Source organism: Notothenia rossii (genome assembly GCF_949606895.1).
Source record: "Notothenia rossii genome assembly, chromosome: 2".
Lineage (NCBI taxonomy): Eukaryota > Metazoa > Chordata > Actinopteri > Perciformes > Nototheniidae > Notothenia > Notothenia rossii.
The window spans coordinates 82,480,768-82,507,321 of record NC_136904.1 but is presented as its reverse complement, the minus strand read 5'-3'; the positions used below and the strand labels follow the sequence as shown (position 1 = coordinate 82,507,321).

The 26,554-nt window shown below is 37.7% G+C and overlaps 2 protein-coding genes across 2 annotated transcripts in view; both read right to left on the bottom strand.

Moving 5' to 3' along the window:
- Positions 1 to 26,554, bottom strand: part of atp5mc3a (ATP synthase membrane subunit c locus 3a) — a 287,504-nt gene that overhangs the window by 82,309 nt on the left and 178,641 nt on the right. The gene's annotated exons all lie outside the window — the stretch shown is intronic.
- On the bottom strand, positions 10,947 to 20,773 carry lnpa (limb and neural patterns a). Its single transcript, XM_079666558.1, has 13 exons — positions 20,517 to 20,773; positions 19,254 to 19,353; positions 18,724 to 18,765; positions 16,274 to 16,461; positions 16,128 to 16,186; positions 15,969 to 16,009; positions 14,446 to 14,529; positions 14,300 to 14,351; positions 13,984 to 14,205; positions 12,787 to 12,892; positions 12,534 to 12,604; positions 12,063 to 12,218; positions 10,947 to 11,904 (listed from the first exon to the last, which is right to left on the bottom strand). The coding sequence occupies exons 2-13, from the start codon at positions 19,278 to 19,280 to the stop codon at positions 11,690 to 11,692; spliced, it is 1,263 nt and encodes a 420-aa protein (XP_079522684.1). The 5' UTR covers positions 19,281 to 19,353; positions 20,517 to 20,773; the 3' UTR covers positions 10,947 to 11,689.

Sequence of the window (26,554 nt, the reverse complement as noted above, 5' to 3'; positions counted from 1 at the left end):
ACCTACAGTTTTGGGTAAAATTATGTTAACCTATTCACTTTAAAGAGTTTTTATTAGTTTTTTTCTTGGTTTACCCAATCTAATATGAATCACAGCAAGTATATGGTAATTTAAAAATGTTTTGTTATTCAACGGCTGCTTAATGACAACTGCCAAAGTTCATTTTTAGATTTTAAATCATTAAAGTAATAGTGAGTACTTTACAGTTTGCTTGTTGGCTATCCCAATATATATATATATTTATATATATATATCAATGAACTATATCACTCCCCACTCAGGGTAACAGAAGGCAAAAAGTAGAGAAAACAGTGGTGTAAAGAGAGAATTACAAAAGAGATTATCTGTAGAGATTCTGGAGGTTGTAAAGAGAGATTAAAAAAGACAGCGCTGAATTATTCTGTTGGCCTTCGCTATCTCAGGTTACCAAGAGACTCTCAAAATCGGTTAAGAAAAAAGTATAATAATTACAATTCACTCAAATTAATTTAGTTAGATTAGCAACTGTAGCGGTTGAAAAATGTCATTTGTATTATTTACATAGAATATGTGCACTGTCATTTGCAAGTTATTGACAATAGTGCATATTATCACATATCACACAGCCGTATGAATCCCATAAACAAAGCATTTTCTCCATTACTGCAATGTTTTCTAATTTACATACGGAAACCGTTAGTAGCGGCACAGTCTTAAATCTTCACATCACTGTAATTGCTGTGTTAACCTAATTATTTTCTATTTCTATTGAGTTACAGTAGCTGTGGAATAACCATGGGTCAGACACAGATTAGTTAAATGAAGGTAGATTATTGGACATCTTCTTCGAGACGTTCCAATGAAATGAAACATTATGGAGGAGACACAAACAAAGTCAAAATGATGATAAAGAACCATGAGACGCCTGTAATTCTTTCATTTAGCAAATGAAAATCAGTGAAGCAGATCTTTAATTTATATCTACTGTTTCAATTCAGCACAAATTTGTGCACATTTGTGGCAGTTTTTTGTTTGCATGTATTCATCTCAGACCCGACTGTCTCTGCACAAAACAGAGATGGATTGAGTCATGCATGGATGTTTGCCATCCAGAGTAAACCTAATAAATGTGCATGACTATAATGCTGAATTGCAGCAGTGTCTTAATGTGTGTGACTGCTTCCTTGTAGGTTGAAAGACAATACCGAATTTGGCAGGTATTTGAATTAAGTATAAAGTTACTTGTTGTGAGAACATGGTACGTGCACATGTGTTGTATGTCTTATGTCAAATTCTTGTAATTGAGATTGAGACATATGAACAGTTTCTATTTAGACTTAAGACAATTCAGTGCATGCAAATGGTTTGTTCACTCATCTTTTCTTTTATCTGTCAGTTGTGTATAGAAGAGCAGCAAAGGAAAACAAAAATGGTAACGTCATTGGGATGTTTTCATTGTCTTTTTCTTTACATGCTTTTTTTTTGTCCAGGGTCACAGGACGCAGATGTTTAGGCCAGAATTCCTTGGAGATACCCAAGTCAAAACTTTACTTTACTAAAAACCTACTTTTCACAAAATCTTGTGTTACAGTATTTTGTACTGAGAAATATGAAATTGTAAGTGTGCAACAACAGAGATCTGAAAACTGAAAAAGACAGCCAACTTTAGAAACCATCCCGTTAATCCAGATAAAGTTTTTTTCAAAACTGTCATAGCACATCCACAACTTTTTTCCAAACTTCCTGGCTGTCATCATCATGCTATCTCAAGGCACTGCTGATAACAAGGAAGATGAGGCAACAATCTAATTACCCACATATGGACTTCTACAAGTGGACCGCCACAAATGAGAGGTTGCTGGAGCAGAGTGAACACACCCCACAAGTAGCACACTAGTTTATCAGCATTAAACCAGTGGCCTTTCTATAACCAATATGCTAATGAGTAGACTTTGTGTGAACTAATGTTTCTCACCAGAATTACGCCCATTGGAAGATAAGTTAAAGATACAAAGAAATCCAAAGTACAAGGGAGGCTCCGGTAACTAAATGATAAACACAATTTTACTTTTTGACATATGTCTTTGTACAGGACAGTTTGTCAGCTAGGGTTGGTCTTCTTTCGTTCTTAACTATGCATCTATTATACTTTTTGGTTGCATGAATATATTTTGTATGGTTAGGACTTGTTTTCATGTTTTTTAACAAGTTTGCCTCAAATTGCCACCCAGGGGACGGACAAAGTATTCAAATTTGACTGAATTGGGAACTGAATGGAACACATAAGAAAGAATGCACAAGCAAAACTGTAGAGATGAGCATAACTTAAAAAAACAAAGATAAAAACTAACAGCAACATTCAAGTAAAGGCTCAATTAAATGTATTCTGCTGTACACCGCTTACATTGTGTGTATAGGTTGAAAATATCCGATATCTCAATGATTCTCATGATAACACAAAAAATGCTGTCGACCTTACAAAGTGTTCTTGTCTCTGTAAGGATTGTGTGTTTACATTTCATTGACCAAAGCAGAACGTTGCAGAATGACAACACCTTGTGTGGCATTGGCAGTGGCACCATATGTTGGTACATATTCATCACCTGCTAATAGCGGTCTGATGCATTTGTACAGTCTAAAGTCTGAAAACAGTGTCTAGTGTCTCTTCTGTCTCCAAAGCTCTGCCTCAAATGTATATTATTTACAGGTGAGGCCTAAATTATTAGCCCCCCAGGAGTTATGGAAAATGTTCCTAAAATTCTTCCCAATATTTCCAGCATTGATAAAACGTGATTTAATCAAACATTCACCAGTGCTATTTAGTAGCTTTTGGTATATTTTGGAAAATAAAATAAGTTTTTAGGCTTGCTTTATATCAAATATAGTGTAAAATGGGTTGGTCAAAAAATATTAGCCCCCAGGCCATTAATAGTCAATAGTGTACCCTTTCTGAGCCACAACTGACAACAACCTCTTAGAGTAGTTCTTTACTAGGTTGGCACAGGTCTTTTGAGGGATTTGGGCCCATTCTTCCATTGCAAATTGTTCCAGCTGGTCCAAATTGCGTGGTTTCCGAGCATGGACATTCACTTTGAGCACCCGCCAGATTCTCAATAGGATTCAGATCTGGGCTATGTGCGGGCTACTCCAGCACCTTGGTTTTGGTCTCCTTTAGGAACTGTTGGACCAATTTTGATGTGTGCTTTGGGGCATTGTCTTGTTGGAAGACCCAGCGACGACCTAAGCGAAGACTAAGAGCAGATTTTTTCATATTATCCCTCAAAATGTCAACATAATTTAATTTTAATTTCATGGTGCCTTGCACCCGAACAAAGCTCCCTGTGCCTGAGGCTGCAAAACAGCCCCACAGCACGATGTGTTCTTAGGGTTGAAGGTCTCTCCCTTTCTTTGCCAAACATAAGCAACATCCAGTTGCCCAAACAATTCCAGTTTAGTCTCATCAGACCAAAGCACAGACTTACAAAACTCATCTTTACCTTTCAAATGTTCACGGGCAAACCTCAGTCTGGCACTGACGTGCCAGTAAAGGGGTTCTTCTTCGTGGTGGCCCTGTAGCCCACCACGATGAAGAGCCCTCACAACTGTGTTCCTTGAAACATCAAATCCAGAAGAGGCCAGGTCAGCAACAATCATCTTAGCAGATGTCCGGGGATTCTTGTTGACATCTCTGACTATTTTCCTCTCCAGTTCTTGAAATCTTGCACTTCGACCACGCCTAGGTTTGTTTTTTAGGGTGCGTTCACACCAGACTTGTATAGTCCGGTTGAATCGAACCCTTGTGCGTTTAGCCGCTTGGTGCGGTTCATTTGGATCGATGTGAACACAGTCCGAGACCTCTTAAGTGAACTAAACAACCGGACTCTGGTCCGCTAAAATAGGTGGTCTCGGAACGCTTGCTTGCGAACTCTGGAGCGGTTCATTGCTGGTGTGAACACAGTCTGCACCAAAACATAGGAAGCGTAGTATTTACGTGTCACAAGATAGCGGATGACTTTAGCGAAAGAGTCTTTCAAGACATCCGCAGTTGTTTAGTTAAAGAGTGAAGCAGAATGAAGTGTTGAACAGTGTCGTGTAAAGTAAAAATGCACCGCCAACTACATAAAAGTAAGAACACCTGTCGTCGGTGAAACGCCCCTCCTTACTGCAGAACGTCTCTCATTATATGTGTTATAATGTTTTTTAACGGACGTTGTCTGATTATATAATCATTGCACGGGCCGCTAGAGTCTGTTGATCTCCAGATTAACAGCAGCATGAGAATAACCTTTCTGAGCTTAAGACTGATTTCCTTTGTCTTTGGCATGGTGAGTAGGAGTAGTAGTTTAGTCCCTCTCAATAAGGTATTCAAGTGCCTGTTTCTTGGAGTTCTTTTATGCTGATTGAAGGCTCAGGTATGGCTTGAAAGCTGATTGGTTGATTAGGTGTGGTTTGAGAGCTGATTGATTGATTAGGTGTGGTTTGAAAGCAAAAATTCACATGGGGGCTAATATTTTTGACCAACCCATTTTTCACTATTTGATATAAAGCAAGCCTAAAAAAAAAAATTATTTTCCAAAATGTACCAAAAGCTATACTAAATAGCACTGGTGAATGTTTGATTATATCAAATGTTATCAATGCTGGAAACATTGGGAAGAATTTTAGGAAAATGTTCCATAACTCCTGGGGGGCTAATAATTTAGGCCTCAACTGTAGGCTACATTTGCACAAGCTAGTATATTTCTAAAAAGAAAAGCATAAAAGGAGAAATCTGATTTGACTTACATTGCTGTAGATGGAAGTATTGGCCTCAGAACTGGAGTTGCTTCCCTGGTACAAAGTCGTGGCTGCCCCCTCCTAACCTACAATAGCCGCGTTCACACCGCAGTACTCTTCCCACTTTAGTTCCGATATAGTTCCGAAATGTCGCGTTCACACCAAAAAGAGCCCCAGCAGCTTACTTCTACTGATGACCTTGGGAGTCCCAGCAGCTTCTACAGAAGTCCAACCCCGGGGACTTCCGGCCGGGGACTTCGGGCGGCAGTATACGCCGTGAAATTGTTTGCGGCCTGCCAGTAAACCCAAAGCAGAAGAAGAAGAAGTGACGTCAGCGGCTTCATTTGGCTAATCTTTCTCCAGGAATTTATTCCGGTGTGAACGCGATCTGTACTTAGTTCATGAGAACTAAAGAGTTCTCATGAACTAAGATCTCATGAACCTTTGTGGGAAAAGTACTGCGGTGTGAATGCGCCTATTGATAGGGTGAAATGTAGGAGTTAATACACATCATTAAATTAATTAAAAGCGCAAAACCACAGCATTAACAATGCTTCTTTAGAATTTAGAATTAAAAAATTCCAATTGTGCAGTCGACATTACTGTCCGACTGTTCTTGGTTTAGTTGTTTTTAAATGCAACTTTATTGTTGTCATTGCTGACAATAACTAACTTCACTTTATATACTTTGATATAGTCAGATCTGATTAGGTTTATAATGATAACATAGGCCTACATACAGACTTTCCGCGGTCACGCGGGTACGTGCACGCTCTTACACGCAGTCGCTTGGCGATCCACACATCACGTTACGTTGTTTGCTAGGAATCTAAGGGCATTTTAGCTCTCTTTGTTTCCGTTAAAGATACATATAAGATACATTCATGACAGTAACAGCCGAAATGTCCTCAAACTGATCTCTCTTCAAAACAACCGATCAGTTTGTAAACAGTTTCTTCTTATTCTCGGTCAAACAAACAACTACAAGTGCGTATGCCACCAACCAGACTGGACACCTGTTGGTGAGGAGAGGGACACGCGCAGTCGGCACGCGCAAGGTCTACGCAGTCACATATTTTCACCTGCAATTCGCGCATAGTTGACAGTCTGAAACCAGCATTTTTCTGCCAGTTTTGAGTAGCCATGGATACAATTATTTAGGACTTTCAACATTTTAGAAATGTCATATACAGCCTACCTGGCGTTGCAGCATGAAATCCTAAAGTCAACAGCCAACCATATTCAATGTCGGGTAAAGGGGCGGGGTTTAGCCATTGGTTAAAGGTTTGTATCATCGACTGTAGGTTTGTATGAGAGCAAAACAATGTTACTTATCATGACTATGTGATTGACGACCAGTTATCCAATGATTTGTATTTGTTGTATCTAGAGGTAAATACAATGTGTGTATTGTTTTTTTATTGTGTGACTAAATGTTTTATTTTGTGTCTAAAAAGTTAAAAAAACAGGTGTGTAGCTAATTAGGAGTAGCTGTACATTCTACACAAAACGTAACCCAAGCCCCGCCCACAAACATAGCATATTTATGTAGGATATATATAGGATGGGCTTTTCTTTAAAAGCATGCACATTTAATGAGAGCTAATTCATAAAAACATAGCTGCTTCTTTCCATTGTAATAATTCTTTCTTCGATTGTGGCACAACCCAATATGATATTTTTGTATTTCCATTTTATTGACCTAATTAAATAGTGAATTTTGATTATTCATTTTAAGATTAAAATAATGTTATATTGTTATAAATCAAGATAACTTGCAATATATTCAGTAATGTGATTAGCCCCAGCTTTACCAGCTGCAGCATTAAAGTGATCAACACACTATTGCACTCCTAATTTGAATTCATTCTGAACAATTAGCACCCTGCTTTTACTCCTGGCACTTTAAATAGCCTATTATGATGCTAATACTTCATAGAATATTTAAAGAAAATCAGCCTTTTTTTACCAAAATAAAAATATTTAGACTATTTTTCTTATTTATTGTTTTTTTTAATCGTTTTTATGCATATATATTTGATTTTGGATACAGATTGAGTATTTCTTTCAGAATCTGTTTGTTTTTAGAGCAGTGTGTGTTGCCTGTGTGAAATTATATGTTCCTTTCCTCTTAATTGATTACACATGATCGGTTATATGAACTAGTTGTTGAACCCTCAAGAAGTCATCGGGTCAGTTCATTACACATTATTCCACTTTTACAGCCCTGCCAGCTCACCATTGAACGTAGATACTCTTTGTCATCCTTCAAGATGAGTGAGACACATATAGCAGAGACAGGACTGTGCACATCCCATAACTGTCCTTCTCTGCAGGTCTTCAACACACATACACACACACACACACAAACAAACACACACACACACACACACACACGCACACACGCACACACACTCTCTCTCTCTGAAAGCTCTCGTCTTTCCATCTGGTAAAGTGGGCTGTTGTGATTGATTTGTGGATTTGCTCCCTCTTTTTTTCTCTCCATTTAAGTGAAATAATGTATGGAAGCAATCTGGCGACAGACATTTTGGAAAATCTATTTGAAATCATTTCAGCTGAAGCCATGGCAGTTTGTCTTCTTAGGGGAGAGGAGCAAAGTATAATTGTCTGCAGTCTAGTAAAACACAGTATAACTGCCATCACACTTGACTGAGCTTATAGCCAGCTAGTCCCATGGCCTCTAGAAGATAGAGCAGTTAATGTTCCCTTTTATTTTAGAGGATATGTCACTTGTATCGCAGATTTATACCATGATACAGCAATTTTGTCCAAACAGATGGATAATGGTGTCACCAGCAAAAAGCCCTGTTTTCATCGAGTTTAGAGCGTATTGTTTAGATAGGGCGACTGTGTTGAACAGCCCTGCCAGCGCTTTTTCTCTTTATCTCTCTAATCTTGCCAGTATTAGATTTGATCATTTTTGTTTGAAGGAGGAAAATGTGGCTGTAATGGCTTCTTAATAGCAAACACAGGGGATACAAATCCAGAGACCCTGTTTTGTAGTGCTTCCATAAGCACCACTGATTTATAGAGGTCTTTATGACAGAAAGGAAAATGATCTGCTGCAGGTATAAATCAGGTGAGGAGTAGGAAATTGAACTTAGATATCATCTTGTCAGATGCTTAATGCTCTTCCTCCTGTCACATTCGATAGGACCAATTTGGAGAATCCTGCGGAGGTAAAAAGAAGACAATTAACAATGACAGTGTGGTAATAGATGAAGCTATAAAATGAACCTGCTGCCTGCAGGATGCTTTGTATGATTTCCACATGAGGTAGTAGCAGGGGTGTGTTGTCTCGGCCTTCCATTTCTTTCCTATTCTGTTCCTGGTGGTTACTTGTGTCGTGATACTTTAGTAAAATAGCAAGAAAAACAAAAACAACGAATATTTTTCACGCTTTGACTCTACGCTATAATTGAATTATTATCCTGCGTGTGACAGGACTTGTAAATTTAGGTCAACCTTGTTTTTATGCTATTGATTCCAAGGGCATGTTCTTTGCTGACACTATATAAAACTAATCAATACATCAATTTCCAACCATACACATTATGTTTGTACAGCAACATTAAAAGTAGAAGCAGCCTAAATGAATTATATTTCTGTGTGAGGAGCTGACCCTAAGTTATGCAGGTTTTTAATACTATGATGGGAAAATGTTCATGAATAGCCTGTCTTTCCAAAGTGTGTTGTCCTCTGGTTTATTATATTATTAAATTACAACAGTGGATTGTTTGCAGTAATAATTGTCAGACCGTATGAGTGCTCAAACAGATGTCATCGCTCAGTGCTGTAATGAGTTCAAGATAGGACGGAGAATGACAATGCTCCCTGATCCCTGAATGTCACTCCAGTTTAAACTACAGCACTGTGGTTTATTGCCGGTATCATGTATTCAGCAGCATACAATCGTGATTTGACAGATTGAATGTGGGGGTGGGGGGGGGGGGGGGGGGGGGGGGAATAGAAAGCCATCCATCTGGGTGTGTGTAGGTTTCAAATGACTTGAATTTCAAAAACTAATTTCTTGGAAGCTGATGACCTTTTGTGAAAAGCGGCTCAACTTTGTCAAGTGGCAATTCAAGCCCGAGCAGCTAAAGAGCTACAGTAATAACCAGAGATCCTCCCCTCGCAGCTCATCAAGCCAAGCTCTTGTATAATCTAATTTGATTTTAATGCTTCTCTGAAGGAGATTGTGCTCTTATTACTGTGTAATGATGCTGTTGTCAAGAGCCAACCGTGATGTCTGATATCACAACCGTGTTAAACTGCTTCTATGACACTCATCTCAGCATTTTCCACTTCGCCTCCAATGCACAATGGCATTCGCTGTATATTTATGACTTTGTTGTTCTTCCTGTTGCATTCTACTTCCTGATGGACAGAAACATGGTAAATGTTTAAAAGTCCCTTCTTTATTGCTTTTGTCTCACTTTTCTCTCATTCAGTACAGTAGATAGAGCATAACGATGAAGGTCTTCGCCGAGATGAGGAGAATTCTGAAGTGCTCACACTCGGGGGCAGCAAATGGAAAAGTGACAAGCCTGGTGCACTTGTCTATTTTACTTATTCTGTGCCTCTGTTTCATATTCTGCTTCGCACCGTGGGGTTATTTTCCTCCAGGGTTCAGAAGGGCACGCTCTTTCATTTCTACAGAAAATTGTTTCGCAGGATTTCAATCTTTGGCTGCTAGATATGACAAAACACAATATCAAGAACACTTATGTTTCTTATCTGCTATTTTTTCTGGGTATAAATAAAAGATCAGTATAAATTTGAGTCAAGTGGCCTCGAATGCACATGTGAGAGATGAGTATGAAAAGAACTATGAACCTTGGGACAGCCCGACTGTACATTTTCATCGCTTGCTCAAAATTACCCTGGCACTGGGGCTTTGTATGCCATTTGTCATCCTTGAAAATCAATTAGTGTCTCCATGATAGCAATCCAGATGTAATCCTGTGAGTGTTTGGACACAAACCCCTGGGTGTATCTTTTATTTTCACATTATGTAAACAGTATTCCTCTGAATTGTAGGTTGAGATGACAATTAGGTGCAGAAAATGACTACAGAATAAACAACCTGACCGGAGAGTTGGAAGGTCATTCCAAATATTGATTGTCTAAATAGGCCTTTTGTTGGCCAATAAAAATTATAGTACTTAAAAAGGCAGATAAATTGAACTACAGCCGAGAACAGCCAGATGATCTCCTATCCCTCTTTGAAATTCTTCATGCATTAAATAGATTTAAAAAAGGCAAATTAAGAACTGAATGTTGTCACACTTAGTTGAAAACTGCAGACAAATAATAATTGTACCGACTGTGAAGGTGCAATATGTCAAGAAATGATTCAGTGCTGTGGAATCAACAATATGACTCAAACATACATTTTCAAACCACACAGCGCAGATATCTTTTGTGATATATGACTTATGATCATGTACATATGTGCAGGCTATGTATTGGGCAAACTACCAATGGTGTGAACAAATCCAAACATTGTCCTATTGATGTCCCATTTTTTCCCCGTTTGTCTCTTGTCAGAGGTCAACCTCAAACAGCATGCGGTGGAATCAGGCGTTACTGTCATGTCACAGTGATGCATTACAAGGCCCAGGAGGTCACATCTCTGTAAACATACATTATCAGAACCCATAGAAGACGTGGGCTGTTGACCTCACCCAGAGTTTACGGTCTATCTTCAGGGGAAAAGGTTCATGTGACGCCGGTGAGCAACTTTGTAGTTGCAATGACTTTCTTGTTGCAAATGAAGAGGGTCAAGCAATCAAGACTGGTCGGGCTCTGTGTCAGCGCCATTATCTTGCGCTGTCTGAAATGATCAATGAGCTAAAATAAAATGATCACAAGCTAAAATTGGCCTGCTAATGAAAACGGACTGTTTAAACATGCCCCTCGATGAGAAGCTGGCCAGAGAAGAAATAGGGCGGCATTATAAAAAACATGACACCCTGAAGGTAGCAGGAATACATTGGAGCCATTGCATTAGTTTGACCTCTCCTTTTTATATTTTGATGTTAGTGAATAATCACTTTTAAATGCATAAATTATTTAAAGAAAATGTAAAATCAGTAGGCATGTACTTTTATAAAAACAATGCATCTATGTGGATGGATGTGTTGTAATACAAAGCATACATACACAGATGTTCTCAAAAGTTTATTTATCATTATTATTTATACAGGACAAGAATTCAGACAAACAGCAAAGAGATACAGTCTGTAAACAGTTGAATGTGTCTATTGTCTATATGTAAATAGGTTTCATCGACACCACTCTGAAGCAGAGACTTCAAATATAAAAAGGCACTTAGGGCAGGTGCACAGTACCGAGAAAAATGCCCTTTTTCTCCATTTGAGCAATAAATACATACTGTATGTGTGCATTCCTATTATGGTAGCATGGTTATGTAAACATGTGGCTAGCACTTTCGGTGCTGCAGAGTTCCCCAACCTACAGTGTCATGGAAGGCACAGCATTATAGAAAAATATTTATAAATAATATCCCTTGTATTCAAGTTTGCCCCACAAAATATTTGTTTTGTTTCCAATTAAATGCGATTGACTGCTGTAAGAAATTAAGTCAAAAACATTGGGGGAAAAAACATGGAAAAAATAGATATATGTAGCAAAAATAGGTTATAATGTGATGGACGTGTAATCATACTGGAGGTATGTTTGATGTTGCTACAAAATATTAAATTCATATTTAATATTTTCTATTTCTAGAAATATAAAAGCAATTCTCAAAAGAAAGGATATTCTGTACAGTAAGTTGAAAATCACTGTTATTTCAACTCACGGCATTTACTTATAAACTATCGGTTATCTCATCCCTTCAAATAACAAATAAAGTTCCAGCCTGACTTGAAATCCCTGCGCCATGGTTTTATTCCACTTCCATGGCGGACGCATCTTGCTCTGCGTCAGATTTCTCACAGGGCACATCTTGCTCTGCGTCAGATTTCTCACAGGGCACATCTTGTGAGTCTGTGGTGCTTTCGGTGCATTGGCCGTCTGACGTAGAGCCGGGTTCCGTGCTTGTTGTAGTGTCTGGCCCCTGGGGGTCCGTTTCAGCAGAGACATCCTCAAGCTTTGATTCACCTAATAGAAATTTTATTTTTTGTTAAGATTTGCACATCTTTTAAACAAATAGAAGAAAGTGGACAGTGCTGTACAACATAATGTACTCAAAAAGTAACATTCAATTGCATGCATGACCATTACACTTAAGAGGTATATGCCTTGAGTGTCATTATCACCTGAAACAGATTGATCTCCATCCATGACAAGAGCAGCCGGAGGTACGGGGGCCTCGGAGGACATCTTCAGGTCGCCTGTGACCTCGGGGAGTCTGGGGGCCTGAGGTCTGGTCTTCCTCGCCGGGTTCAAGAAATAACAATACGCACATCGGAAGGCTGAAACAACACAAATAAAAACACTGTTCATATAGTTTATGTCACTGGCCCAATGCATTCTCAAAACAGACATAGATTAATATACATGAATGTGAAGCAATGACAGAAAATGCCTGAGATGCATAAACACTTCAGATTGATGTGTAGCACTGGTTTGCATATTCAATCTTGTTGCATTTCTGCTTACAGGGGTCGGTAGTGGCAGAGGCATTTAAGAGCTATATGATATACTACGCTGCCAAATGCTAGAGGGCAAATGAAGGCACGGTGTTTGATGGAGACTGACAAAGAGCGTTGTGTTTCTGTAAGTCTTACCAACGTATTCAAATTCCTCTTTTAATGCCATGCCGTTATGGGACAGACACTGCTGACAGATGAGAGCGTATCTATGAGGAAGGAAACACAATCCAGTTAAGACAGAATTAAGTACGTAGAGACTGGCATCATAATAACATGGAAAGATAATTCAGCACTGCGATTTTATAAGTTGGGAAACAAACAGCTTAATACATTTACTATACTTGCCCGAAACTGTATATATTTGTATTGCTTGGAGAAGATTGTGTACCTGTTCTGAGGGCCATCTCCAACAAGATACTCAATGACTCTGTCCATGGCGCCTCTGTCCCTCGGGACCACGGGTCTGGCCAGGGGCGGGCCTGGGGGGTGCATCCCTGTTAAAGCGCAATGCCTGTTAGACACAGTCCGTAGTCTTGAATACAAACTGCATTAAACAGGTTCTGCTCACAGTAAAAACTAAGTGAAAGAGTGAGGCTGAGATTTACAGTTTACTGCACAAACCATGATGGATATTACAAAAAAAAAACTGCCCGCTTTTCTTAATGAATTAACAGCGGATCTCACTTGCAAAGCACGTCCAGAATCCCTGCTGTGTTGGTGAGTAGTAATTAATATAATCTAACATCAAGAGCAATCATAGGAAGATGACTGGTCATTTCTGTGAGACTTGGCAGAGTCTCAATATCCTGCTGGTTATTAATTTACCAACATATGGAAACTCTGTGGTGACTCTTTGTATCAAATTGCTTTTCACTTTCAATTTTCGGCAGAAGCAGGTGATAACATCAAGTCATGTAAACCATTTGCGAGGTTGTTCCCAATGCCAAAGGCAATTTCACCAAGCATTAAAAGACATTTAGTGAGATTCCACCACCATTGCCCAGAGAACAAATGCCGGTCTGGCTAATTAATCATAGTTAATGTAATCGTGATTCGTGCATACCTCGCAGTTAGCATTCCACATGGCAATTACAGCATGCAGCTTCCTCTAGGAACACATTTCCTTTACCGGTACTTATTTGCATCTTCTATTGAGTGTTCATAGCCCATAAATAATTTATATAGAATATGCAATAACTCTGCACTCCACAGATGTCTAACAACTGTTTTCTTTGAAAGGTTGTTTATAGTGTTCCCTGGCAAGCTTTCAACATTTCTAAAAGCAACCAAAGATGCATGCATTATGCTCTCCAGATAAATATTCTGACTGTATCAGAGGGTACGGCATATTTCGGAAACAAGCTCGAAATGTAACACTTGTCTGAGAACCCTTTTAGTTAGATATTTGAAGACTACATTAAGGTAATTACATATTCCAACTACTGTATAAGATACTGTATACCATTCTTGCTGACAACACACACCACAGAATCTTGAGCAACTGGGGACACAGAGCCAAGGAAGAGTAAATCACACCTTAATCGACCACATTATGGTGTGGTCCCCCTGTGTGCAGGTAACTCACCGACTCCTGGAACAGGTGTTCCCGGGGTCACAGGCCTCCTCATCAAGCTCTGCTGAGCAGCTATCGCCGACAGGCCCCTCTCTGGGGGTCCACCTGGAGCAGAGTGGGAAGCTCGTCCAGGAAAGGTGGGCCCAGAGGCAAGAGGAGGGCGCGCAGCAGCACCGCTTGCAGGATTCACCATCACTGAGGGGGTCTTTGGCATGACATTGCGCTGGCGAAGCTCTAAAACAGATAAGATCACATTTTGCTTAACAATAGTGAGAAAGGCCAAAGGACAAGTGGAGAAAATAGTGATGGATTCGAAGCTCATCGCTACCTTGTCCTTGTTTCGGAGTCATCTGAGGGCCCACAGGAGTGGATTCAAGCTCCTATACACAAAAAACAAGGGAGTGCAAATGGTTGAATATGGAAAATAAATAGACAATGCGATTTTAATTACAGTAAGTAAAATGAATAACTTACCATTTTTCTCTTGGAATCAGGATCAAATCTCTCCAGAATCATTTTAGCATTCTTATACGTCTCAGTTTCCATAACTTCTTCAAGCTGAAAAAAATACATTAAAAAGGTATTATAGGATTAATGCCAACATCATTTTTCCAATGCATTGCACAAAGAAATTATTCCTATAATAGCTATAGCTATAATAATTATTTGATGATCCCCAAATGTAATTAATAGGTGTTAAATGAACACACATTAATATCTTAGAATCACCTACCATAACATTACAAATAAACATGGCTGAGAAGGGCACGGGGAACTTCTCTAAACTGTACATCTTTATTTAAGTACCAACATTTCTAAATGTTTACATATAATATGAAGAATAATTACATTCACTACTTCGATAATGGAGAGTGTGAAAATCCATCAGCCCTAATTATTGAAAGTTATTAGACTTGACAGAGGATGACAAGCAATTTCTCAGATTTATTTCTTTCCTGAACTAAATGCTATTAATTAAAGTGACATTAGCAGAGTGGTTTACTGGGTTAATGCACTGTGCCGATCAGATGCTGTCTGTGCAGATCCTAGATTAGCAAGTATCTTACTGCAAAATGCTGAGGGGATCAAAAAGAGCAATACTACAAGGCTTCCTGCGTAACTTACACAATGAAGTGCAAGTCTTCACTCCACTGGAGACCACATCAAAGTTACAATGTGTTCTGTGGAGATTATGAGCTTTATAATACGTTTCCTGCACTTATCCGATGCCACAAATGCATGACAATTGTTTTCTGAAACGTCACTTTGCAGATCTCTCGAGCTCGCAGGGGTAATTTCAGGGACATTGGAGAAGATATCTGCAAAATGCTAGCGGTGCAATTTTTACAATGGCCTTATAACTACTACTGCTACACCGAGTGATATTCTGAGTCCAAACTATAAAGAATAAAAAAACAAGGGGATAAAACATGTTTCTTAACAACACTGACAGGCCCCCGTTATCTTAAACTGACACTCAGTGTTTTGGCATTTGGTTATCTCTGGTAATATTTTGGGTTTCTAAAGACGTCAAGCATCACTACCCCGCAATCTATTGTTGGTTCTACACATGGACTCATTAAAACTCATACCTACGTTTTAAAAAATGTGTTTTAGTTCTATTATTTTGGGCAGATAGATGACCAGGTGTGATGCCAGTAGGCTCAAAATGGGAGAAACTGGTAAATGAGGATATACAAACAAAAACAATCAATGAATGTGGTATTTACGTATTGACAACAAAAAGTGTTTTAATTGTATGTGCTTGATCTTCACAATACATGAATGTGATTACAATGTAACCGGCAATGAAAAATGTAAGTTGTTTGTTTCTTGGGGCAAGTCTGTCCCTGTGCACAAAGCTTTTGGTTTGTTAGCAGCAAGAACTGTATAAGTCTTCTTCATGACTTTTGAGTAAAGAACACAGGAAATCACATATCAAAACAATCCATGTGAAACTAGACGAATATGTAAAAATACAAAAACAAATCACTTACTATTTTCCTTTTTTGTGTTTTAAGATCTTCTAACTTCTCATCTGTAAAAACGGGGGAAAAACAATTTTATTGGATTATAGTTATTATAGTTTCAACATAAAAAAAAATATATAACCCTTATGTGTTCAGAAATGTGTAAATTGCAAAAAAGGATCTTACTATTTTTTTCAGTTCTTCGTGAAAAAATTATTATAAGCAACTTTCTAAGTAACCAAACTCTGAAGGAAAGAAAGAAAGGCAATGGTGATTGGTTATATTGGAGTAACAGTTTAGTATAGATGAGATTGACAATGTTGCACACTTACAATAAAGGAACTAGTAGGAAGGGAAGAGACAGTATGAACCGTCTCATCGTCTGTTCGGGCAGGTACCAGAAATACACAACTACACATGTGATCAGATAGAGAAGAGACGAGTACAGAATCAACCGTCCGACCCATATCTTCAGCTGCCTCTGATACTTCTCACTGTATTCTTCAAGGGTCTGTACATCCTGTGGGGGGAAAGGTAAATGAGCATTATATAAGTGCGCATTGTTTTACACACATTTAGAGCTCAATATCATGTAATAGATAACAGTGAACAGTTTGTAGCTTTAACCATCAATTCAATTATCTTCTGTTTTGCAAATTGTGATATCAAATTATATAAATATTCTTAATAGTGTATCCCCTAACCATCATTTCAACCTTTTTGAGAACAAATGGCTATAAAAGGCAAGCATGACTAAAGCAGAAACTCTCAAAAAGAAGGAATGTCCAATGGCCAACCAATGAGACTACGCAAACTAACAGCAAAGTTCCAACTTCTTATGGTAGGCAAAAAAATGTTTTCTTTATTTTAATATCCTGAATACATAATGAGACAAAACATCGTATAGTAAGAGACTTTTGGTAAATTGTCCTGCTTCTGCACTCAGATCAAGAGCATTACATTCATGTTCATTTTCGCTGCAGCCATTTCCAGTAAAGCTGGGCCCTAGATATTTAAAGAGAGTGTATATTTGGAGCTTGTAGCAAATCCAGTATTTAAGACCACTTCCTTAACGGCACTTGAACATAGAGAATGTGCATCATGTCTTTACATAGATGCAAATGTAGGCCATTTCTATCAGGAATAGCTGTTGAACTTTAGACGATGAACACCAATGCAGGACTTAGAACATATCAGTAAAGTATAACATAAACCTGGAAATGACAACAGGAGCCGACCTAACAAAGAATTTGGTCGAATCATGATCAAACTTCTCTTCTGGCAGAATAGACAAATATATATTTAAGTACTCCACTGCTTTAACAAATTGTTTAACATGTGAAGGTTACACCACTGAGCTAAAGCGCTGTTCAGCCCTTCTATAAAAAGCTGGCAAACAGAATGGGTCACTATGGTTCTTCTATAACATGTGTGCCTGTCACTCTCAGTACTGGATAAACAGCTCTTGTGTTCAGCTATACAGTCTATCGTTCATGCATTTGTTTTTATGCTGTGCTAACATGCACATTAAAACTTTATTAAAGCCAACATTTTCTTTCATAATAGGTGACAGGGTGTTTCCAGAGGATAACTCGAGTCAAAACCAAACCAAAAACTGTCTCTCCACAACGTCAATGCCACCTGACCTCTTCTGTGTATATGTAGTGTCTCTTGCTTCAAGGGCAGTTGCTAAAAATATCCTAACACTAGCTTAACTGTAGAAGAGTACTAAAGCCCCATCAGTCAGCAAATGAGGAGCTGATCTGGCATTTGTTGACACATCTTTTTGCTTATGGTCAAGAGATGCATGCTTACACAACATGTTTTTACTTAGCATTGTTTCCAAATAAAAAGTGACTGAAGTGGTAACTAAACAATGGCCAATTGACAGCTTGTAAACCAACCCAAAAGTGTTCCAATTTGTTTGCCAGAGGAAACTGAAGTGAACAATGAAAATATGACCCACATTTTTATTGAGAGCCGTTTACAGACAGACCAAGTGGTTCCCAAAATAGGGGGCGTGACCCCTGGGGAGGGTCCAGAGTTAAAAAAGTGGGTGGCTAAATATAAAATATTGCGTAGTATTGCACTGGGCTTGAAAACCTGTTTTCTTACAATGGCCCTGTAAATTTGGTGCGCACAACGTTATCATACCTAATAAAGCTAATGGTTACAGCTGCAAAAAAAAGAAGTTGTTGGGAGCTGTGGTTTATCTTTAAGTACGGTAGATGCATATTCATTTGAGTGACAGCCCCTTCTGCGTGCAGGAACTCATCCGTCCTCAGGCCATGTTCTTGGTGTTTTGAAATCACACTTTACACTACCACTCACTTCAAAAAGATTAATCAACACTTGACTACAGTCAAGTCAAATTATTCTCTTAATCTGATAAAACTGTGTGAGCATACATACAAATATTAAGTGTAAAGCTGGAAATGTTTTTTTTTCTCAATAATTTCTTATATCACACTGAACTTCTTATTTATTAATAAAAAAATACTCATTACTCAAAACACTCAGTACTTTCAATGTATTTATTGCAAACTAAGATTGTCTTTACCATGTGGTTATTTCAAATAGACTAGTTAGAATTACCACAAAACCTGCTATATCAATATATTTTCTGTTATTTAACTATGAAGTGACCTAGCTCATGATACAATAAAGAGAGAAAATATTGAGCTAGAGAATGGCTTTGTTGTGCTTTGGTAAATGTATACCATGTTAACCAATCCACACACACATTTTATAAAGAAAAGCAGTATTTTTTTGGCAAGCATACCTTTTCGATTCCCTCCAAAATCTCCACAGTGGATGGTTTAGCCTGTAAGAGAACAATTATGAAATCCAGATCAGATAGAAATTATTAAACTTGCCATAATAATAGAGTTCTTTGTACATTCTACTTCTTCAAAACATGTGGAAACTTCCTATTTCGTCTTTTCATTTCTGCATATTTTGTGTCATGTGTTTAATTTTGTTGGCAATAATATGAAGTTATCCTGTGCATGCCAATACACCAAGAAGTGGTAGTGTCTGGAGGAGCGTTAGCTTAAACATCTATAGTTATAATGAATGCAGATCTGCATGTAACCACTTTGTGGGCCTCAGGTATGGTGTGGTAGAAACCCTATTTGGGAGAATCCTACATCTGCCTGCAACCTGAAAGCTTATTAAATATGAAACACAAGTTTAAAACTAAACAGGATCTTTAACAAGAAAAAATATTGCTAACTGGTGTGCAATTATGTAATTTGTATAACAGAAACATGAAGCAGAAAGGCGTAATCAGTAAAAGATTTGAAAACAAACCCTCCACCGTGAGATGATGGCCCCCATGTTGATGAGGGATTGTAGGATATTCTATTACTGTGATCCTCCTCTGATTTCCTCTCACATATAAGCTCTCCACCTGTTGGCAACAATATACACTCAGTTTGCAATGTGTTTAGTACATGGAGTTAGAACTGATGCAGTGTACTTCAACATAGGGTGAAATAAGCTCTTATTACTGTCTGTAATATAGTGCCTTTTCATGTGCAATCCACATCTGTACATATTGTTCTCGATCATGTTTCGTGTATTATTTTACCTGTGGGCCTATATACATATTATCATCTTGTTAAGTCTTTCTTTTACTAGTTTTTAACAGTTGTTTCATTTATTTTAGTCTTACTTATTATTATTATTATTATTATTATTATTGTATTCTATTCATGTTGCAAGTACGTGACCAGCACAAAATAAAAAAGTCCTTGAAATACTGCTTTCAATAACGTTACAGTTTTCAGTTTTAGATCAAACTCAGAGAGATTTTGATACAACTTTGGAGGCCGTTGTTTTCGATGCAGATACATTATAATGTGATGTATATTATCTATCCTTCTTACATAATATAGCATTTCTAGTATGTGGTCTACCATTACTGATATAACTCTAAAGGGGAAGGAAAAAATAAAATTCAGCTCCACAAAAAAACTGTCCTTGTTGCATCATCTCAAAAACTGAACATTTTAATTAAGTCTTATTTAAAGGGCTGCTGTGTGCAATACTTTTAGCTACGTGTACCTGTTGGAGTGAAAGTGATAACGCTGGGATAACTTATTATGCTCAAACATCATACACTGTCACATATAAACGTTCACAAAGAAACACTTGTTTTGAATTTATCATAGGCTAGTGAATATGTCATTCAAACAATGTCTTTAAACCCTCTGCTAACTTATCCAAACAACTTAACTTAACTGCTCAAAGGCAACCTTACTTAAACCAGCGTTAACCTAACGTCACCCGTCCTCGAAGGAGAGGTTTGTCAGGTCGCTATTTACGACTGTTGTTTCCTAAATAACTTCTTAACCCACTTAAATGGAGCAAAGCGTCAGCCTTAGCATTGCTGGAGCTAACCAGGAGGAGCTAACCGGTAACCGCTAGCAGGTGAGGCTAACACCAAAGTAAACGATAATCTCGATAAGCATTAGCAACGGTTGCTAACTTGGTGAAAGTTCTTTGTCAAAACAAGCGAGACAAAATAATACGGCTGGAAAGTGAATGAAGGGGGGGGGGGGGAATATTTACCTTGGCAGTGGAGTCGTCCTGTTTGAACAGCCTGTGGCAGTAATGCAGTCCTCCTGTCCTCTTCAGACAGAGGGTGTGTGACACAAGATGGGGGAGTGTCTGCTGAAATAACAGCATGGAACATGAAGAGCAGTGCTGGGTCTGAGGTCTGAGTCTGGTGAAGCCCACTGTTAGTACAGTTAAACAAATACTCTTCCTATGTTGGTAGACGGGAAGAAAAAAAAGTCAAACGGTCTCGTAAAGTGCCAGCGAGGCAACTTCTTGTTGCCTGTATGGCTAACTGTTATTGGTTATGAAGTAAGGTGGAAGAAGTATACTACTCAGATATTGTACCCTAGGCTACAAGTAAAGTGCCAGCGTTTAGGAATACTAAAGTGGTACAATCAACATGTTACTCGAGCAAAAGAAGAAAAGTATTGGCATCAAAATATGCCAAAAGTAAAAAGTAGTCATTATGCAGATTGGTCCATTTCAGAATGATATCATATCATACATTCTGATTAAGATGAATAATGCATCAAAGCTCGTACAGGTGCAACTCATTTTAGTTACTTTGTATGCTGCAGGGTAGCTTGTGAATTTACTCCAAGTTGAACTAAGTCTTATTTGAGTGTTGTTTATATTTTAAATCATTAATCCAAATCTGCAAAGTAACTGAAGGTATTAAATAAATGTAGTGGAGTAAAAGTACACGAATTACCTCTGAATTGAAGTGGAGTAGGTAGCAAAAAATTGAAATACTAAAGTAAAGTACACGTCCCTCCAATTGTAATTAAGCAAAGTACTTGAGGAAATCAACTTAATTACTTTAGAGCTCTGGTTAAGAATATCAAAACGTTCCACCTATAGCTGGGAAATGATTATAGGCTTTTGGTTTTGGTTGTTGTATATTACCGTTGTTATGATGAATGGTAAAAGAAGAGCACTTCTAGAGTTAGAGTTTGGCAATATGCCAAAAATAAATAATTAGTTCATTGATTAATTGGAATCTTAATTTACAAGTACTACCCTATCATTTCCCCATGTGATTTCTTAAAGTTTTAAACACAAAAATGTCACTTTGGACAAAAGTGTCTGGTAAGTGTAATGTTGTAGCCTGTGCTGTAGATTTCTTGGGGAAGTTTAAGCAGAGCTAACATTGTCAGTAAAATTGGCAATGCTTTAGGCAATAGGCCTAATATTTATGACAAAATTCAAAGTGTTCGATTTATAAGGCAGTTTGCACACAAAATGTAATTTTACTATTTTAAATCCTGTATCTAATCCAACAAATTGCAGTAGGTGTACTTTCCAAAGCTGATGTTTAGATTTGCAAAGTAACACATTATTCCAACCCAGTCTCATGGCATTTCGTGTTCACCAACACGATTTTTAATCTATTGATTCGTGTTCACCAACACGATTTTCCCCTTTTTTTCGTGATGCACAGCACGATTTTAAAAGCAATGTATTTCTATTGGTCGTCTCTCACAGCATTACGTGTTTTAGGAAAACCGGAAGCTGTGTGGTTCATAAAAACATGTTCTTACTCAATATCAAGCCACAATTATTGCTTTTATTTTAAATCGTATAATTTCTGACTTTTGTTGCCGTCTGTGAGGAAAATAAATGGGGCTGAGAGCCTCAGGATACTGAAATCTGTATTTTTAAAATATTTTTTTCGTTCTAATTTGTTATTCTTTTCAAAATAACACACTGTTATTTACTCCACAATAACACATAATTATCCTTGTTTTTATTTATTGGTTTATTTCCATAATCTCGTGATTTTTTGACGTCCGCCAGGAACTGAATTTCAAAATAAAAATAACCGGAAACAGACGTAGGCCTCTAGGAGTTTAGGATGGCCGAAGACACTACATTACCCATAATCCCCAGCTATCGTTTAGGACTACAGTCCCCGTGATTAATCTTCAAGCTCTGGGATTGGATGTTGGAATGGCAGTGCGCCAAGGTTAGTGTAGCGTCAAACAGCTGTTTGAAATGGAACGAAACCACGCCAGACTATCCAAAACTGGAATCGAACGCCCCACCACAGAACTACACATGCTGGCTATTGTGTTTCGCAAAATGTTCTATGGGACGTCTCTACTTAACGTTTTCGTTTTTCCCACAATTAGAAGTTGCCATGACATTGGTGTTATCAAATGTAAAACATATAATTAATAAATGGGTGAAAATCGCTTGTGTCCATAATGCGCAGCATTAATATACCCACATGACATCTCATTGTTACTTTGTAATTTTACTCCACTACAATTCAGAGGTTAACCTGGTATTTTTACTCCACTACAATTATTTGAGTTACTTTGCAGATTCTGATTAATGATGTGAAATATAAACAACCCTTAAATCAGACTTTAGTTACACCTGAGTAAAATTCAGGGAAGGTGGTTGTCAAGTGCCAACAATCAGGAGAGATATTTGATAGTTGGTGCTTGAGAAGACTAAACATTTATCTGCAATTGACATGAATGGAAACGAGTAATAAAGTATATTCATAACTCGTTATTCTCTACAAATAGTTAATTAAAGACTGTATAATGGCTATTTTGCACATCCCTTTCAATATTTTCAAAGGTTATTGACATATCATATACACAACTACGGTGTATGCAATGAATGAAAATCTTGGGTCACAGGTTCCTCAACAGCGCATTACAAGACCTCTATCAATATGTGTGTATACCTCCACCATTAAACTGTCATATTCTGCACATTTCTTATACAGTACTATCTACATACCAACCCAGTCTCATGGCATTTCGTGTTCACCAACACGATTTTTAATCTATTGATTCGTGTTCACCAACACGATTTTCCCCTTTTTTTCGTGATGCACAGCACGATTTTAAAAGCAATATTTCTATTGGTAGTCTCACCGCATTACGTGTTATAGGAAGACCGGAAGCTGTGTGGTTCATAAAAACATGTTCTTACTCAATAGCAAGCCACAATTATTGCTTTTATTTTAAATCGTATAATTCCGGACTTTTGCTGCCGTCTGTGAGGAAAATAAATGGGGGTCAGAGCCTCAGAATACTGAAATCTGTATTTTTTAAATCTTTTTTTCCTTCTAATTTGTTATTCTTTTCAAAATAACACACTGTTATTTACTCAACAATAACACCCAATTATCTTTGTTTTTATTTATTTGTTTAGTTCCATAATCTCTGGCTTTTTTGGTGTCCGTCAGGAACTGAATTTCAAAATAAAAATAACCGGAAACAGATTTAGGCATTTCCAGCGATTACCCAAGATCCTCAGCTATGGTTTAAGCTCGCCGGATGTTTTAGCCGCAATGCATGTTGGGATTTGGTGTTTATATGATATGAAATCGGAAAAACATTTCAAAAGAATAAAATAGTACTTAATTCCGAGTGTTCTTGCTTTTCTCTTTGAAAGTCATCACATAACGGCATTGTAATACACGGTTCGGCTGCATTACATATTACAGATCTGCCGTAGTTCTCTATTTATAGAGCCCTGATGAGAAGACCTTTGGAAAAACTGGAAGAAATGCCGCCGAAACTGAATACTTGACGTGGATCATAAATATATCAACAATTAAACAACATCTTCAATTTCTCTTCACACAATACGTCTCCCCGCACTATCAATAGTAATTTGGCTGACTTTTACATTTCATCTAATTCATAGATAGGTTATATTTACACCATAACGGTTCACAGCTGATATAAAAGGACTTTGAATATAAGAATGTAAATACTGAGTCTGAAATAGTATAGCAATATGCTGTAAAATTATGTGAAAACATGAATAAAACTACACATCTTCAGATGTTGTACATACATAAGTGTCCTACACTAATAATACAAAGTTATTATGGCTGTGTGTACCTTGTGTGCACCGCCTAGTGGTTAAAGCACGTTATTGAATTATTGTTTTTATGTGTTATATTTGATTAAAAAAATATTAAGAGTACATACTTTCATAGGGGGAAAGTAGAAGGTCAATGATATTAATATAGAATATAAAATATCAAGAAGATACTCGAAGTGATCTCTACAATAAAACAGTTTAGTGCAGGATGTACAAAGATATTAGGAAGTGCAAAACAGAAAAACGAATTAACCTTTATTTAAACATTAAAAAATACTTTAGATTAAGGTCTTCTTTTAAATAAGAAAAAAGCTTTGGGGGTATCTACAGATGAATATTAAGCCTGACAAAGTACTTAACGTCTAATATATTGCTTTCCTGCAATGTTAACTATGTTGAAGCACTTATTTTAACTGATATTATACATATGAATTATACTCTTATGTATGTAGATAGTATAAGAAATGTGCAGAATATGACAGTTTAATGGTGGAGGTATACACAGATATTGATAGATGTCTTGTAATGCGCTGTTGAGGAACCTGTGACCCAAGATTTTCATTCATTGCATACACCGTAGTTGTGTATATGATATGTCAATAACCTTTGAAAATATTGAAAGGGATGTGCAAAATAGCCATTATACAGTCTTTAATTAACTATTTGTAGAGAATAACGAGAAATGAATGGCTTGATATTGAGTAAGAACATGTTTTCATGAACAACACAGCTTCCGGTCTTCCTATAATGTCGTGAGAGACTACCAATAGAAATACATTGCTTTTAAAATCGTGCTGTGCAACACGAAAAAAAGGGGGAAATCGTGTTGGTGAACACGAATCAATAGATTAAAAATCGTGTTGGTGAACACGAAATGCCATGAGACTGGGTTGAGCATTTATGTGACTATGTACTGGTGGTGTGTGCCTGAATTACTATGATTATTGCTGTACTTGATGACTTAATGCAGCCTTAACTGGCAATGCTTGTAGCTGTTTATATTCCTAAAACTGCCAGACTTATTTAAGGCTTCAGGCAGGAATCCTGCTGGTGGATTACATTGTATTGGTTGCTTTTTCTAGTTATTTAATGCTTCATCTGGTTTCTTTGTTGTAAGGACTATTGTTGTGTTTAAAGGTTACATATGGCTTCATTGCTGTGGACAAGAAGGACTGACTACTTCCACATCAAGTGAATCGATTCGGGGCCCACTGAAGAATGTTTAACAGGAAAGGATAATGTGCTGGTCTGGAATCAACTTCACCCACGTCTGAAATGGCAGCACAAGGTAAGTACACTGAAGGAAAAGGAATACCAATTCAGGTAGCCTATGTGCTTTATGCATTTCTTTCTAACCTTCGTTTTTGGAGGACCCAAGTTGCATAGCCATTTGTTTGCAAGCCTTGGTTGCTTTTAGTGTAGAGTTGATTGTGCCTGGAATTATGGAGGTATGTGTGTCCATATAGAGTGGCAAAGTCCCTCCCCTTCCGGGGGACCTCCATGGGATCTTATTTCGGAAAAAGTATGTATTGAAGTCAATGGAGAGAGAAAGATTATCTTTTGATGCTGTTTGAATTGTGCAACGAATTACACATGTGATGTTTGTCAATTTAAAAGATAATTTTGCAAGTCAAAAAAATAAAAAATGTGCCGTAAAACTGTGAAGTAACACATTCTTTGGTGTGAAGCGCTCAATGAACTACAACTCTGGTTTTGCATACGTCACCATGGCCGTCACGTTAGCACATTTCACCTTTTTCTTTCAGAATGAAGCGAAAAGTATTAAAAGAGGTGAAAATCACTACAAGTCTGGCCATGTTGAGAACTGTACATACACAAAAGGGGAGTTAGTCGGTTCCAGCATGCGGGACCAGCTTTACAAGGTTTCGTGGGTGTAACACGAGTGTAATGTGTAACGCTAATGTCAGCTAGCTAAATTCACTTACACGACTCTGGGATTTGTAGTCTTTCTAGTTGCGTATATTTCATAGTCTTATATTTCAACAGTTTTAAGACAAACTGTGACTTTTTTGACATGACAATGATTTTTTAGGATTGACAAACATCATTTGTGTAATTCGTGGCACAATTCAAACGGGATCGAAAGATAATCTTTCTCTCCCCATTGACTTCAATACCTAATTTTTCAGAAATAAGGTGGGGCGGAAGTAGATGGGCGTGACTTCGCCACTCTA

What these genes read in the sequence shown, in the direction of transcription:
- lnpa (XM_079666558.1), bottom strand. Translation starts at nt 19,280, where the DNA reads ATGGGGGCCATCATCTCACGGTGGAGG. An exon ending in AACACCTGTTCCAGGAGTCG is followed by an intron (nt 12,893 to 13,983) that starts GTGAGTTACCTG and finishes GCGCTTTAACAG; the next exon opens with GGATGCACCCCCCAGGCCCG. An exon ending in AGAGGAATTTGAATACGTTG is followed by an intron (nt 12,219 to 12,533) that starts GTAAGACTTACA and finishes GTGTTGTTTCAG; the next exon opens with CCTTCCGATGTGCGTATTGT.